The 17800-nt window shown below is 39.6% G+C and overlaps 1 protein-coding gene across 1 annotated transcript in view; it reads right to left on the bottom strand.

The window, feature by feature from the left end:
- BCAS1 (brain enriched myelin associated protein 1) overlaps positions 1 to 17263 on the bottom strand; it is a 50489-nt gene extending 33226 nt beyond the window's left edge. Inside the window, exons 1-6 of the mRNA XM_074888148.1 lie at positions 17195 to 17263; positions 17015 to 17096; positions 15098 to 15132; positions 6723 to 7358; positions 1094 to 1249; positions 498 to 542 (exon numbers count right to left, since the gene is read on the bottom strand). Of these exons, the coding sequence (XP_074744249.1) occupies positions 498 to 542; positions 1094 to 1249; positions 6723 to 7358; positions 15098 to 15132; positions 17015 to 17096; positions 17195 to 17263 (1023 nt within the window). The remainder of the gene's footprint in view (positions 1 to 497; positions 543 to 1093; positions 1250 to 6722; positions 7359 to 15097; positions 15133 to 17014; positions 17097 to 17194) is intronic.
- Positions 17264 to 17800: the final 537 nt, after the last annotated feature.

Here is a 17800-nt window from a genome sequence, read left to right as displayed (position 1 = left end):
TACAGGGCAGGAGGGTGGGAGCAGGCTCCTGCCCCGCCATGCCGACCTAGCCACAGAGCTGCCACAGGCCGGGGGACCTCCCATGACCTCCCACCAGGATGTGGCAGCTCCAGCAGGTGTGGAGGAGGATAAAGGAGACATGCATATACACAACTGGAAATGAAAAACCAGAAGCTCTATGAGCAAATGGAGTTTTCTGTAGACTCAGGAGGATTTCACCATGGGGACCTGTAGTTTTAGATCAAGGACAAGTCAGAGTAACAAGCAAAAGGGTTACCAGGTCATCAACCTTGCAGAAAATGCTACAGTTCAGATCTTGTTTGTAACATATGATATGAGGAATTGCACTGTTTATGCTCATCTTCCTTTCAAATTTATTCAGGGGAAAAAAAAAATATTTAAAATAACATCAACTGAGGAAAAAGCAACACAACAAAGAGGAAATATCTGTGTCAAAAACACCTAGTGACCAGTGACAGAACGAGGAATCTGCTTACCTTTTCTTCAGAATCACTTTTGGCTTCAGCTTTGCTTGGGGAGACCTTAAATGTATTTGAGATAAACAAACAGTCACATCCAACTCAGTCTTTCAAAAGATCTGAACGATCATATATTTGAAACTAGCAGTTTTCTAGCACAAAGGTAAAAGTACAAATATTTCTTTCTCCCCCATGTGGGAAAATTTGTAATATAAATGTTTCTCAAGGACAACTTAAAGTCAATGGCTAAAATTAAATCTGGACCAAATATATATTACTCAATCTTATGCATCAGATTAATCCATAAAATTAACTTTTAGAGGTATTAAAAATAGTTTCATCGTGCAGAAAATCCTTAAGAAAGCTAAATACCTCCAGGTCTACATCTATACAGAATAGGAAGTTTCCAGGGTAGGTCATCATCATTCGATCATAACTGCACTGCTGCACATCGCTATCCCTCCCAGGACATTCTCCAAGGCACCTCTTTGGCTTTGTTACTTCTCAGTGCCCATGAAGTGAACATGTTACAGTTAGCTCAACATGTCCATATGGGATTTTTATAACCAATATAAAGCATAGCCTAAAGATGAAAAGGAAAAGCCAAAGCTTACCAGTGTTTTAAGGAAACTCATGACGGAGTTATCTACTGCAACAGCTAGCTGGGGGTTTTCTTGTTTTACCTCTGCCTTTTCAGGTTGCCCAGCAGTGAGACTGTTGACACCTGCCGAGTCCTGCCGTAGGTCTTTTTGGTTGCAGTCATCTATCTCCTAAAAAAAGGGGGGCAAAGTTTCCTCAGTTCTAGCTTGCTTAATTTCCAGTGGAATGCAAAAGTAACATTTGTGACTTGCATTATGTTGCTCTGAGAGTCACAACCCTAATTCCAGCCATACTTCGCCAGCCTACGTATTCAGAACAATCGAGCATTTATACATCTCTTTCCCCTCGTTTCTAATATATTCAGCATTTGCCGTTGGTTGGAGGAACATTGTTCTCTGCTACCAAGTATAACAAACACAAGTAAAGTTGCACACAGCATCCCAAACAACACAGCTTTTCTCTTTTCAAGGGTGAACTTGTGAATAGGAACAAACACTGAGATTTTGGCCTTTGACACCTCAGTGTCTGATTGTACCATACAAAGATTGCTTCCGATATTCTGTATTCTGCAATTCCAGAAATAATTTTTATCTAACACAAACATGGTACAGATTAAAAGAAGGAAAAAAACAACCACCAAAGTAACTCTTCTGAGCCAGATGGAGCTGCTTCCTCTCTTCCTGGAATTACAGTTCCCAGAGCCCAAAAATAGTTTTCCAGTACTCAAGCACTCACAAGTATGTAATATTAAGTTACTCAGTTTCCGTATAGGCACCTAAACAGGGTCTGGCTTTAAAAAAAAAAAAACACCTCTTTTTTGACCAGTTTTACACTGAATTTGCCTGCCCTTCTGGCCACTTTCACCCTGAGCCTGCACAGGTAAAGCCAACACAAGCGTTATGCAGGAGAGAGCAGCTTGAGACAAGTCCTCATGTCCCATTCAGCATTTCTGTTTTTAATATTTAAGAGTACATCTGGCTGGTAATGTCTGAGTGTTACCAATAATCCTCCTCCCTTTTGTCTATCTGTCTACATTGTAAGTACAGGGCTGGATCCGTCAATTATTAAAGTAAATTGAACCTAGCATGATGGTGGCTCTGACTTTGGTAGGAGATTTGAGACATTATTGAACAATCATAGCAGTGCCATAATTCCTCAGCAGAAGTTACCATCCCCAAGTATTTAGACAGCCATACACATCTGGTGACTTAGGAAACAGTGACTAGAGGAGCAGTTAGGATACTACATGCCCAGATTACTCCAGAGGAAAAATCAGGACAAGAAATAAAACTGATGAACCTGTCCCAGTGTCTCCAATAAACAGCATCTTTGAATCACTGCCTGGAGGTCTAAGTGACATTAAGGGTTTTTTTCCTAATCTGCTAATTAGATATAGTTGTTCAGTGCCATTTTTACTAGGAAAAGTTAAAATAAAATTTTACCCTTGAGAACCTTTTCCTGTACTGAGCGATTAAAAGACCCACAATATTTGTATAGGATTTGCAGGACATAAGTTTCTGTAGGTCACTGAAGGAAGCAGACTAAAAATACATAAATGTTGTAAAACTTCAGAGGGCTAATTTGGCATCAGGAAAGATGAGCATGGAGTGGCCAGTCTCCATTCAGCATTTAAGAAGTTAAAATATGCAAGGTATTACTTGCAGAACAGACTTCTGTCTAATTCTCCACCCACTGTTTTCCAAGTTTACCCAGGAAGAAACACAGCACAGTAGTTCAGAGTGCTTCAACAGGCTATTTAGAAGTTTCTTACAAGGGTCTAACACACCACTTTGTCCAGCTGCCAGTTACGGGCCCGAGTGGCTCCAAGAACAATATGTCCCATGCAGAACATGCGTGGCCACGCCAGCCCTGCTTCCAGGGATGCCTTCTAAAGAGCTCTGGACATGTGAAAAATGCTGGCTCTATTTCAGATATTAAAGGGGTAACAGAGGCGTGAGGCAAGAGACTGAAAAAGCAGGAGGCAGAAGATATGTTACTAAACAAAACCTAGCTTCATAACTGAAGTACGTGATGCTATCAAACTCCTTATTACTGGATGCTATCAAACAATAATAAGCAATTTTTTTTTTTTTTTTTTTTTTTTTACACACAGAAGCCCAAGCTCTGGAGTTGGACTGCACTCTGTTTAAGAGGAAGGGATCTTCTTGCCAAGCACTGTAGCAAGCAGCTCGCAGCAGCAGCAGCCGCCACCTGGGACAACTGCAGAGGTGACAGGTACCACCACCGGCAGCACTAGCTGTTCCAGGGCATCTCCCTGCTAAAGCCACACATTTGCCCTCCAGAAGTAAAAGCTATTGCAGACTAGGCAGAGCGTGAGGCACAATGCTGTCCAAAAATCCCTGAACTCTGACTTGCAGAGCACAAACAGGCCCTGTGATGACCCACTACTGCACAAGGAACCCGACTCCAGGATTACCAAACCAAGGCTGCCATTAGCTACCAAGATACAACTCAAATCTGGACTTAGATAGATGCTGTGATCCATCTTGCACTTTTGGGGGAATACTGCTGTAGGAGGGAGCACAGACTCAGACCATCAGCATATAAATCAGGGATAGATAATATGGAGTCATCAATATCACATTTCCAGAGCCATAGTCAAATAACCACAAAAACCTCTGTAGCAGCTCACTGCATTATATGTTGTGCAAAGCCCTGGAGGCAAATAATGAAAAAACTCTAGAAATAACAGAAGAAACTCAGTATTAGAAGTTAGCATATACTATATAATTGTTCAATTCATTTCTCTGAGGAGCCAAATTTGGGGGTAATAAACACCTTAAATACTTATACTGTAGTTTCAGTTCAGTCATTAGAAAAACGTATCAAAAGAATGTATTCCTGCCAGCACTTTTGTTTGTATGAATCATGGCTCAGTGAAACATTTCAGGCATATAATTTATCTTTTCTTTGGCTTACATAGTAAATGCTTCATGAATTCATGAATTCTGTCCTTGTTTTAATTATGCTGTGTTCTGAATGTAGTTTTGTAGACCACAAAAATAAAGAGTGGCTCACCAAACACAGAATGTTTGTGCAGCTCTTAAGCTACAACTGTGGAGCCTCTCTCTTACTTACCAGCAATGCTGTTTGTTTTGTGTTGGCACTCAATTCAGGGAAACTTTGCTTTGCTTTTAGCTTTTACAGATACAAGTCATAATCCACCAAAAAAAAGAAAAAACTGTTGGCAGCAATATCTGGATTTTTAGTATGATTATTTGGTAACAGTTTGTAGTTACTACAGTAACAGCAATTAAATTAGACTTGGTCATTCTCCCATCCTACATGAGAACTAGCAACTTCAGAGGGAACAGAAGGCAACTGTGCTGCAAGGCAGAGCCACAGCCTTTGTTTTAGAAATGGAGTTAAAGTAAGTTTGGCAACATATCAGAAGGGCTTAGTTGATACATTTTTCCCAAAAAAGGTCCTTAACTCCTCTCTGCACCCAACATATACTCCTTTTCATATGTGAATAATGAAAGACAAGAATTATAGTCCAGAAATTCAAGGATAAAGTTGAAATTCCACTCTATGATACGGTTCTGCTACTCATTTACAGTGAAGAGCTTGAACCCCAGTTTTGTGAATCCTCAAAGACTTTCAGTGGTACATCTTTAAGCACACATGCAAAAGATGTACAGGCGCTTTTGTTAAATAGGAAACCTGTCCTCAAGCAGGCCCCCAGGCACCAAAAAGCTGTTGTGTGGGCTGGGATCCTGCAAACACTTCCACACATACCAAAACCTACAGCTCACGGGTGCCTGGGATTTCCAGATTATTCCCATTAGTGAGGTTCAGGATGTGGATAGGTATAAACCTATCCACAGAACTCAAAATTAATAAGAAAGTTAGGCATTATTGATATTAAAAAGCTTGTTCTAAATCAACAGTCCTTCTAATATCTGTTTGAACTGGCAGAATAAAATTTAGATTATTTTATCCTGTCAACTGATGGTTGCTTGTTACAAACACTTGCTTACTTGAGCTTTCCCAACATGAGTATTTGCTACCAGCAAATGTTTAACTCCAACTTCTGGTTAAAGCTACTTCAGACTTATTTCATTACAGAGAGTTTCACACTGCTACATCAACAGCACGAACCTTTCACACTCCGTAGTTTACAATCACAGCAAAACACAAAATGATGAATTTTGCATTTGATTGTAATAATAATTCTTGCGAGCCACAGGCAAAAGTTACTCTTTGTGTGTATTAGTCAAAAATATCTGCACGAATTTCCAGTGTTGAAAAGATTCAGTCTTATAAGCTACAAGCAGGAGCGCCAGTATGCACTGAATAGATTATTCATTCTGAATTATTCACCCTGTTCTGTTTATGTAGTGAATGACTTGATATTTTGTTAGGTTGAGACTACGAATTCTTTAAATGCGCGTATATAACTGTCTGAAATACTAGTGATGGGTGCCACTTTTGAAGGGCAATGATCAAAAATGCAACTGTTTAGTCTTATAAATAATCTTCAGAAAAATATTACAATTTGTAAGTTTATACAAGAAATGTGATCTTCAAATCTGAGGAGGTATAAGATAGAGAAGACAAGGTAGAAGAATAAAAATTGGAGAGACTTTTGGGGACAACCTGCAACGTCATCAGTGCAAGCAGTGAGCATCTTGTGAACTACGTCCAACACTATTCAAAACATTAGTGATTGTCTTATTTGTAAGTTTGAACTAGGGCAATAAAAGCAATTACTATTAAAATGGCATTTACACATAGATTCTGATGAGGCCATGCAGCTAGCTGCTCCCTCCTGTTCCTGACGTCGGACAGGATTTGAACTAGCTCACCAATTAACATATACTGGCACCTCTCCAGAACTGATAAAAGTTGTGCCACTTATCCCCATCCAGGGGATGGACTTTTTTAGTAGTTAATTACCTGAAAATTAATCCTATAGTATATCTGCTAATATCAAACTTTGCAGGAAGTATAAAATTTAAACTCATGTCTGTTTCCAGCTCTTTTCTTTGATTAGCATGCTCTCAGATAAGTTACTTAATTTCTTATATTGCATTCCACCCTGTAAAATCAATTCTAAGGGACCATGTTTCCTTGACTAAAAACATAATAGTTAGGAGTGCAAAAATTGCTACTGCATATTCCTTATTCCAGTATGTAGGGTATGCAACAAGCAGCTATGTCTCAAGAAGGGTGACTGTTTTAAGAATGGCACAAAACATGCTAAAGAACTTCTTTAAAACCATCCAGTGTCAAACTCCAAGATCCTAAAGCATAAGAAACAATTTTACTTTCAGGTATTTTTGCTTTCATTTGTAGCTGGCTGTTGTTCATCATCCTGGCAATTGGAGCATGAACATAGCTATCTTGCCCAAACCTTTCAGAGAAATACAAATGAATTTAAACTCAAGGTCAGATGCCAGCATTTAGTCAGGATGCACACGCTGGAGCTATTACTGCTCCACCATAGGTTCTTCTCCCACACCTTTACTCAACCACCCCTGTGGGGGATTACCTGCAATAATTTTAAGACCAACACCGATTCATTCACACAGCCATCATGGCATCGAGTTGTCCTGTGCTATTAATATTCCTAAGAGGTTTCATTAAGAGCGAAATGGATATTCCTACTCAAGCACTTGCCTTCCCCTGTGGGACACTGTTTGATGTGCTCTGTAATCCAGCAGCCTCTGTCGCTGTGATGTGCCCGTCAGGAAGGTCTGAAGTCTGCCTTTCCTCCTGGGTGTCAATTTGTGTTTTACTCCTTTCCTTTTTCTTCTCCAGTTTGAAGATCCTGTCAAAGAAGGTTACTTGTTTTGGCTTTGAGGCAGCTGCATCCTCTCCCTCAGGTGTCACTGGTGCCGTGAGATCGATGTCACGAAGCGATGCTGCTGGCGGGGCCCAGGTCAGGTTTTTATGTGCCTCTTCCTCCCGCGCAGCTGCTGCGGGAACCTCCACACTGTCACTCGGTGCTTTGTTCACTCCGGCCGCCTCTGAGCTGACATCAAGTTTCGCCGATCCAACTGATGAATCTGTAGCTGGATCTTCAGTACGCCCTGGTACAGACCATGAAAACGCGAAGACAGAGCGGGATTTAGCAGATGGCAGAGCTCTGCTGGCAGCATTCCCGAGACTCTGCCCGCCTGCGTCGGGAACGGGGCTCTGCTCCATTGTCTTTGGGGAAGAAACAGCCACATTATCCCGTGCAACACTTGCCTTTGCATCCACTACAAACAGAAGCATAAAACAGTAATTATCAAGCACAGCAAAGAAGTTATACTGGTTGTACAATTAATCATGACGACCTCACTCTTTAATAAACTAATTCTGAAACGTGGAGCCTCAGGGAGGACCACACAGAGTGCAGCTTGTTTAGAGACCCTGTGGTCTTCCTGTACTAAATATGAGCTGCCGCTCATCTGTCAGACTTGCCCATCTGATTTTCTCTCCTGTCATTCCTCATTGAAGTTGGTGCAAATTTTATCTTCTCCACAGCCCCTTCTCAGCTGCTGGAGTTCAATAACAGCCCAGGTTTTTGACTACTTAGCCCAGTGGACATGCTGAGGATATTTTACTTTCCAATTCAAATTACAGAAGTGATATGCAAAAAAAAAAATCCATCAAACTTGACAAAGTTATATATTAATATATTACACTTTCCTCTGTCAAAGCTAAATGGGAAAAAAGAATGGAAACTGCAAGGACTGATTTCATTTCCTGGCTTGCGAAACTCCACACAGGACTTTGCAGTCATAACTTACTTCATTCATTTTTCCAATGCTGTTCCTTGCCTTGCTGCCTACTCTCCATAGTGCAGTTTCTACTTGTACTTCTCCTATTGTCCGTAGTTTAAGTCTGATTTGAATACTTATAAAATCACATCTGAGGCAGGTTTCTTGTCCTTACATTTCTGACTTTTTACCCACAAACGATATGGTTCTTAGTCATATTTCCCCCCCCAAATTTCTCACAAATAATTCTCCCTGTATACACCCATGGCCATCACATTGAGATGCCAAAAAATCTTTCATCTTAAAAGTATATTTTATGATTTTATATTACAATGGCACTTTGATAATACAGCTGAGGTAAAAATCCCTAATACTGTATATGCAGACAGGAAGAGAAGGCTCCTGCTTTACAGAAAAAAAAGAAAAATCTTTCTTGTACCTGTTTTGTGGATGGGAGAACGAATTACAAATTATGTGGTGTGAAGCCCCAGTAAACAAGAGGTGGCTTGTCAAGAGGTAAAGCTTACAGCTCCCCCTCAGTTCTCTTCACTACTTTGACTAGAATATATATCTGATTTCCCTGTCAATCATTGCCACAGATTTCAAGGATGAATTTAGATCTGCTTAATTATAACTGTGAAAAACTGACGTGAAAAACTGACAGTCTCAAACTGACTTGTTAAATTGGAATTTTAAAATTGTCAGTTTCAGTGTAAAATTGAAATTATTTCGAACGATAATTGTAACAGTCTAGTCAATATTATGCCCTTCACATTTTACTTTAGCAGAAATAAAACCCCAGATACCAAAGAAACCTAAAACACCTGTCTTTCACAGTACGGATCTTTAGTGTTCAGTTTCATTTTTTAAATTCCTTTAAGCAGAACTTCTTTAGACTGCCGCTTTCAAAACTACCCCTTAGCTTTTCACAGCAAAATTACCCCAAATTTCCACCCTCCCCAAGGATTTTGCATAACACCACGCAAGAATTAGCAGGCACTGTATAACGTGTCTGTATCCATTTGATACTGTCCTCCTGTGGCAGTGCCCGGGGACCCTGGTCATGTCCCTGGGCAAATGCAGGAGGAGAACAGAGCCCCAGCATCCAGCTGTGACAACCCCTTCCCTATGGTCTTAACTCAGTGACGGAGAGTCCCCACTGGACCCTAGTTCAGGGTTCAGCTCAAGGTTGGTCCTGACTAGCAGGAGGTGGGAGCTTCCATAAACCCAGGAGATGAGAAGTGCCGGAGCATGTTGGCATGCCAGCGTGGATCTCAAGTGACTTTACTGAAATACTTGCCAGCAGTGGAGGCAACAGCTGACAAAGTAAGGGCTGTGGTGGCAGGATTCACAACTGCGGCCAGCATTTTACCAGCTGTCAGGGAGCTGGCTCCTAACTTCTCTACTTCTAACATTTTAAATCTTCCATTTGCTTTCTTAATTGTGTTTGGGGCATATGCAAACATACAGAGGGGCCAGAGCATCTCAGTACAACCTGTTCTGTCCAGGTAAATAGATTTTCACTACTTTGTGTACACTCTAATAGCAAAAATTTCTTTCCTGGATTCTCTGTAACTATTCATGTAAGAAAATAACTCATGCTGGCAAGAATCCTTTGCCAGTAATATTCTTCTGTAATATTTCACGAACACCTATTTTAACATACTGGCATGCAAAGAAAAGGTACAAATAACTAGCTACTCTAACCACTTATTCAGCTATTCAGTCAGGGCCACTAAGTATCACTTATAGTTTCCTAAGACTCCTGTAGTACTATATGAAAAAGAACTGAAGGACCAACTTCTAATTATAGTTGGAAACTTGGGAAGGAAGCAAAAAGCAAACCCTTCCCCAGCTAAAGAAAGCAGAAACAATATCCATTGGAAAATAATTGTAATAGATGCTGAACTTCTGCTTTATGTAACAGATTAAAAAAATGAAACACAGGAAAACTCTCTTTAGTATAAAAATAGGAATATAAGCTCATCATTAAGAAAACCAACCAAACAAAAAGTAGCTCATGAACTTATAAAGCTCCTTTTATCTCTAATTATCATGGAAGGAATGAAAGACCTGGAAAATATCACCAGCATGAGCTCTGCAGCATGTCTCTTGTGTCAAAACAGTTCAAACTATTTCAGGGAAAATCTGCTCAGACACCAAGCAAAGCAGATCCCACCACCAGAGAGGAGACACTACTGTGGTGGGCTGAACAGAAGAGTTTGACTCATGCCATATTCACAGCAAACTGTGGAGGAGAAAGGCTTTGAAACTGCAGTATTCAGATGAAAAGTGCATGATATTTTTGTTTTTAAAAGAGACACAGAAGTGCCATTATTTCAAAAGTTATTCCACAATCCAGAGGCAGAATTAGGAATAGAAGCAAAACCTCCCAAATTCTAGGCCAGGTCTGCAAGTAGATCAAAGCTGCTCACTCTGAATGAGATTAATAACTGCTGTGAAACTAAAATCAATACACAATTTACAGCACTGCTGTGAGATTGCATTTTATGCTATTACTACTACACAGGCATTTTCCTTTCAAGTATTTAACAAAAGACAGTCGCATTATAAAAGATTTGTCCTTCCTTTCCCTTCACTTCATCAGGATATGTTAAAAAGGCAACACTAGCTGGCTCTTTTGTAGTCCCTCTTCTGTAAGAACACACTCAAAACAAGGATATTTTTTCCTGAAATTTGCTAGATTAGACCAACATTTTTTCCTTGATTTAAAAGAAAATCTGTACAGAGAAGAGCAATGGTTAGTGCAATGTTATGTCAATGCCATCTCCCTGCTCAGGAGCAACTGCCAACAGACTTTCTCCCCTTCCTTTCATACCCTTGACTTTAGCATTTTAAGCACTTCCATAGGCTGAGGATGAAGAACAGCACTATGTTTGCTGGCACAGAATGGGACCAAGTCTGCAGAATTAGCACTGAATTTTATAAAGTGCTTAGGTTTTAATAGACAAAGCCAGCAAATGAAATTATGGGCAAAGCCTTAAGGCAAGCACAGGCTTTAAGTTGACCATGTGAGCTGCAAAACTGACCATATAGGTATGGAATTATTTCTGCTCATTATGGGACCTAATTTACCCAGAACTCCCTGGGCAGGCAGCAAAGCATCGGTGTAGGGTGCCTGCAGCAAAGCACTTATTTCACATGTGTTTGGGACCAAGATGCATCTCTCAACCAGAGGGAACAGCAGATGCAGGCAGGAATCCTGAGGATGTGACTGACACGAAAGAAATTCAGATCCACCAGTCCAACATGAATGCTGCCCGAGCTTTTGTCAGCTGATTTGCTTTTGCTCATCAGTGGGAATGTAATACAATCAATGAATATAATATAATCAGTGGGACTTCAGCCTGGTGCACATAACAGATGGCAGCCAAACTCCCCCAAGTGGGACCAAAAGCAATTCTGTCCAGCACTTCCAGATTGCCTTTCCCTTCCTCCACTATAACCTGATTTTCTCTGAAGCTGAGTTTGCTCTTTTTATTCCTGGCAACAGCCTAAGCCATGTACTTGCTAGGCATCTATTTTTGATGCTCAATTTGCCCAAGTTAAATCCTTCACATGCTTTCTTCAAGCATGCTCCTTTTCTTTAGCCTTTGATTGCTAGTCTGTTTTCAGCAGTTATATGCACCCTCATGGCTAATACATATAGGCAACATATAAAATAAGATCCTGTGATGTCTTACATCAGCAGCTTCTCACCTCCTGCCATTTATCCTACTGACTCTTTCATACTGCAGGTCATTTTTAGCTGTTGAATGAGGAACAGCTTGAATTGGCAAGGTCTTCAGCATAGATACCTCCTCCTGTAGGCCACTAACATGTGAATATGCTGTAAAATAAATGCTAGGAGAAAATGTTTTCTGATGCTGTTGCTTTTGACAATAGAAAAAAGTTTTTTTTTTTTTTTTAAACTGAACTGAGCAAGCCATTAGCCACAAATACAGTTTTAGTATCTTTGACTATTTTGAATACAAGCCAGTTAAACAGATATTCTGTTTAGCAATGTAATTATACTACCACAGCATTATCTTGTTTCCTGGAATTCAGATAATCATGGAGACAATAGATTTTAATTGCCATGAAGGAACCATTAAGGGCTACAAGGCAACATTTGGCAGAAAGAGGTCCATCAGTATAGGCGATTATAATAGCCCTGAAGGAATTACTGCACAAATACTAGGCTTAAAAAAATCTAAATAGCTAGCAACAAAGAGTGAATTTCCTAATTTACATTTCTCATATTTTTATAGATATTGTATAGGTTAATTTTTGCTTCTATTGTTTAGAAGAGAGTTGGTATCAATGCTATGATGTAGAAATTTCAGATCTCCAAGTATACCTTGTGTTTGTGTGGGAGACCCCCAAAAACTGTTGTGACAAGACTAAATGACTGAGTTTTCAGAAGCATTAGAGAATTCCAAAATAAGATATTTTCCCCCTTTCTTGCTTGACTATTCCATGCAAATAAAGTTGACAGTATATTTATGTTCTAAGAATAATTTTGTTTCACTAAGTTTTCTAACATTGTTATTTACCTAATAGATCTACTGAAATTAATGGAAATAGGGAAAAGAAACTAGCAGCAAGAATAGCAATAACCGTTCTTTAAAGAAATAACCAAAATGTGTTTCACACCTTACAGATGCGCAGAGCTACTGCAATACACCCATTTCTGTAAGATACTGGCTAGTAGCAGAATTTGCTGAATCAGATTTATCCTGTAGAACAAAGGAGTTTGATCTTAATTGAACTTTTCTTCCTTGTGTAATTTTTCTTTTTATGAGCAGGTCACTGTTTTAATCTGCATGTAATTGCAACCCAAATACAAACAAAATTTTTTCCATTTTGTCCTCCTGATACATTTCTGCTCTATATAGTACAAATGTCAGAGATATACAGCTTTTAGTTCTGGCCTTCTTCCCTTTGCCTGTTGTCCACCAACTACTTGTTACTTAAAGTTCAAAAAGGCCAACACAAACCATTAGGAAAAGTCAGGATTAAATGTGATATCCTTTTGCTTGCAAAGCAACATTTCAGGAAGCCACAGTAAGGGCACCACTACTATTGAAACAGCATTACAGGAGAAGGTGGGTGCTAGCACTCTGTGCAATGTCTGCAGCCCTGATCATCAATAGGAGCAGGAAAGGCAAATCATGGAAAGAATCCCCAGGTCCACACATCTGTCAGCCTGTTTGAGCAGAAGCAGCAAATGTAGAGAGCCAGTCACTAATCTGCTCACCCAGATGTGAAGCAGATGGTGATGGGGCTCTTCCAAATAACATTACTTCCTCTGGTCATATTAAGTTAACTCTCTGGATTCTTTTTTCATTATATTGGCAGATATAGATTTCATAGACTCATTTATCAACTATACCATTTAATGCACAGCACATGGTCAGATCGCTGGCAATCACATAAATGTGAACTAACAAGACAAAGACCACAAACATACATCTAACACTAATAAAATCCTCTTGCTTCACTTGCCTTTTTTGCAGCTCTTTTGTCTTCTCCTGTAGTGTTCAGTTTATGACCATAAAATAGATTACAGTACTATTTTAGAAGTGCTATCAACTACATTTTCTATAGGAATAACTTCTATCTCCACACTGCACTTGCCCTTTTATTTCACCAAGACCTTGATTACATTACACAAACCAGTGAGATTTCAGTGGTATCTAAATAGTTAATGATTTTAACTGCTTGTAAAACATTAATAAAGTTAAAATACAAGTAATATCAACACAGGACAGTCCAAATTTTCAACTTGCTGCTTAAACTGATTTAGTAGTTACATTAATTAGGTAATCCATTTAAGTAAAACAGTGCCATATGCTTCATTCTATATATAAAGAGTAAAATGTACACTTATTTTCTTGGTCTTCAGTCAGTGTAAATCATCTGGCTTTTATTTACTTCCCAGAACTCTGCTGGTTAGCACCAGCAGAAACACACAGCTACAGGCTTTTATTTTCTAGTAGGCAACCATTTAAACTGCCTTATTATAGCTAGATGGCATTAGGAAATTAGCCATGGAACAGAGATTCTGAACTGTAATCAATACCATCTGCATGCTGCCATACCAGTCTTTGATTATTTTTGTTTAAGCTTAGATTTTTCAACAGGATGTAACAGGCTGAGAGGGTTCTCAACAACGAATAATAAAATAATATTTTCTTTCCTTACAGAGATTGGAGAGAGTTGTTGGGCTTTATTGTATTCTGAAAATAAAGAAATCCAATGCAAGGAAAACACTGGCAAAATTAACAGGGCTGAATCTGCAGAGATGTGAACTGAAACAATGCTGCTCCAAATGAGTGCTGCCTGAATGCTGCTCAAAAAGGCTCCAAAACCAAAAAGAGGTAGAAGGAGAAATTAATGAGGTGCTGAAAGGTGAGGAGAGACACACATGTCTGTGAATGAGAGCAATCACCCATGATTACATGGAGATAACTTTTCAAAACTACTTGGAGCCAAATTTTTAATGCTCAGGCCATGTAGTTCACACTGCATTTTGAAGATGTCAGCACTGGAAGCGGGGCTCAGGTGCCAAGAGGCACCTTTCCATGGGGACCCCAGGGTCCAGCCTGCCACTGGTGTGATCGCTCAAAAACACAGTTGCTGTCCTGCTATGAACACCACCCAAATAGGTCTGAAATGGGATTCACATACTGAGTAGTGATTTACCTATACCCCAACTGACTATTCAACTTCTACATAACACCCACAGGTTATACATAATAAGGGCATATCGGTTTTATCTCATTAGTGTACAGAGAAACAAGTTATTGTCATCCCCCCACACCATGCTCTTGTTGCCCTGGCAGTAGTTGAGTAATATCTAATACATCCTATAACAGTAACAGGAGAGAGGGTGTCCAGGGTTACAACATCAGTCTTGTGACACAGTTTGAATAAATTCTGGTAAATAGGACTGACCTCTTGGTAATAATGTTGTCAGCCATGCTGCATTCTCAGCTGTCACTTATCTAGCTCTATAATTACTGTGCTATACCCTAAATTCTCTAGAATTCAAACACAGGCAGTTGACAGGTAAATTTTGTTGATGAAGATCTCACTGCAGGTTACACATACTCTGCTCTCTTCAAGAAGGTCTGCTACCTCTAAAATGAGAGCAAGGTAGGTTTCTATAGATGAAAGGTACCACTAAGGCCTAGCTCAGGATCAGAAGTGGCATTTCAGTGCAAAACCTCAGGTCCAGAGGCAATTATGTTCTAACATCACCACGGCAGGTATAATGCCTACCACTTTACAGTACTTTTCCCAGCCAATCACTTTTTCTAAATGACAAACAGGACAAAAAAATGGCCCTACACATATTTCATTGTTAACAAATAATTGTTTGGTATCTTTGAAGTCAAAGCAATTCACTGAAGAACACAGGACCAGAAATCAGAGAACAAGATGGAAATGTTTAAATGAACAAGAAGGTGCTCACATTTCTACATACGATTTGTTGAAATTGCTTCTGAAAGGATCAGAAATACAGTTTCACCAAAAAAGATATGCAGAGTTGGTTTTCTAAGACTTTACAGTCTTGTGGATGAGAACCAGTAGCTAGGACCTGAATTTTATTTTATTTTTAATTTTATTTCATTTTTTGTAACCAGCTTGCAAAGAATTTCATAAAACTTTTAATAAACTGCTCAAAACACCCCCAAAAGGCTGAGTGCATGCACAGTGTTTCAAAAGAATGTGTTTTACTGCAGTTGCTAAAAGAATTCCTCCCAAAACAGGTTCCTACTCTTCCTTTTTCCTTTTGTCACCTTAATACATAATTATTTTGGGCTTTAAATAATATACACTAATACATTTCTTTCAGGCCTACACAGTTCCATCATCCTTTCCTACACTCGATATTGTAGCCGCCTGGGGCACTTGGTGAGCACCCCTCAGTCATGGAGCCAAAGCGCCAGATCAGCAGGGTGAACTCCTGTTGTGCCAACCTCAGGTACCCCTTAAAACACCTTACAAACTTAAATCAAGAGAGACTCATTGAGCTCATCGGTAGGCAGATCAGCGATACAATAGTAATTTTTCTGGCCCATCACTGTCTTACTTCCTCTATACATCCCAAGATGCTCCATTTCTGCAAAGCTTTGTATTGTTCTAGCCTGTCTATCTTTAAGCATCATTATCAGGTAATTTGGGGATAGACCCTTAAGTCTAGGGCACATTGTTTCTTTCTTTTATAGACAGAAAATTATAGTGACTCTCCATGTAACAGCCCAGTTTCTGTATAGTCCCAGAGTTTGACACAGCAAATCAGACTGATGAACGGCACAAATATTTGCCTCACACAGGTTAGTCTTCCACAGTAGTTGAAGAATATTTTAAAGTTCAACAAATTTAGTTTCTAGCCTGCATAAGTTTACTTTTGTCAATGCATTCAGTCCCCTTGTTTTTTTGTGTTAGTTGTTTTTTTTTTTTTTAAAATCGTCTCCTACATCCCCTCCAGACTACCAATTTCCACACCAGTGGATATTTCAATCTGGCATCAGAGGCACAACATCACCTGGTAACTCCCTGCCAGCAGCAGGGATGCCATGACATTATTTAAAGACAACTTGCTCTCTCTTCTAACACATGAACTGCAAAACATTTCACTGTGTACCCCACAAACATGAAACTTCACTAGCAGGCCACTAATCCTTGCGTTGGTGCTGTTGCTGCATCTTGCCCCATTCAAGAGCCCCAATTTGTACTCCTTGCATCAATGATTCCTCCAAGGCTTGTCAGAGGCACTATTTCCACCAGAGCCTAAGCAGAGGTAGTTTATTACAGGACACCCTGAGGCTTCTGCAGCAACCTGAACAGGACCAGTGCCAAACCACTCCTGGCCTATAATACTTCACAGTAACACTCTTCAGTCTATAAAACCACTTTTTGTGGACCAGATGCAGAATGAGAGTCTTAGAAAAATCAAACAAACACCTTCCAGAGCACTTTGGAAATATTTTCTTGTTTTACTCTTTGTTACCTTTAAACCTTTAATCTTCTGAAAAGCCGCACATACTGATTCACAGGTAAGAGCTGAAATATGGTCTCACCTTTTAAATTTGAGACCATGCACTAACATTTATTGTTGCTTCAGTATAAACCTCCCTCTGCTTGTCTGGTGGGAAAAGAATTGCAAATATGTCACTGTTTCCTGGTACATACCTTCACCATTCATTGCATGAGAATGAGTCTGAACTGATGCAACAGATCCATTTTTAATATCATCAGGAGATTCAGATAGAGCCTGAAATAGCAAACAATATAGTTCTTAGGACTGGGTACATCATGGGATTAGATTATTGCAATAGTCAAGAAAGATGAGAGCTAGCAGCTCTTACTTACCTGATAGCTCTTTACTGTGCATGTATTATCTCCTTCAGCTTCCTCCAAGGTGCTCGTTGTATTCCCCATAGCTCCTGTAATGTAGAAGGCAAAAACCCCAAAGAGTCTTTTCTTTCTCATCAACATGAATTTACTGCCTAATTCAAATTAAGAGCAGCCAATGGTGACAGACTTTGACAGATTGTTTAAATTCCTAATAAGCCTCACCTTCTTTCCCAAAAGCACCTGCCCTAGTCATCAGTCTGCACCAACCAGTCTTACTCAAACCCAATTAAGCAAAGGGACTCACAGCTGCTCACTAAAAATGGTATAAACTAACAAACTTTTCTTGTTTGTTGAGAAAATTTGGATGTAATCACATCTGCATTGCTCATTAGGACTTAGTAGATAGTAACATGGAGTTAGTGGCAGAATAAAGTTAAAAGAGACCAAAATATATGAATAAATTACAGCATCTTGGTGAGGTTTTATATTCTTGTTTGATTTTTATTTTAAAAAAACAAGAGAGGCATGAGGCAACATGTGAAGACATCATGCATGTAAACTCTGAAAAATAGGCCCTGTATGTCCTGCAGTTGAGTATAACAAGTCCTCTGGAGAAAAGTC

This window comes from Strix uralensis, chromosome 18 (genome assembly GCF_047716275.1).
Source record: "Strix uralensis isolate ZFMK-TIS-50842 chromosome 18, bStrUra1, whole genome shotgun sequence".
Lineage (NCBI taxonomy): Eukaryota > Metazoa > Chordata > Aves > Strigiformes > Strigidae > Strix > Strix uralensis.
This window is presented reverse-complemented; position numbering and strand designations above follow the sequence as displayed.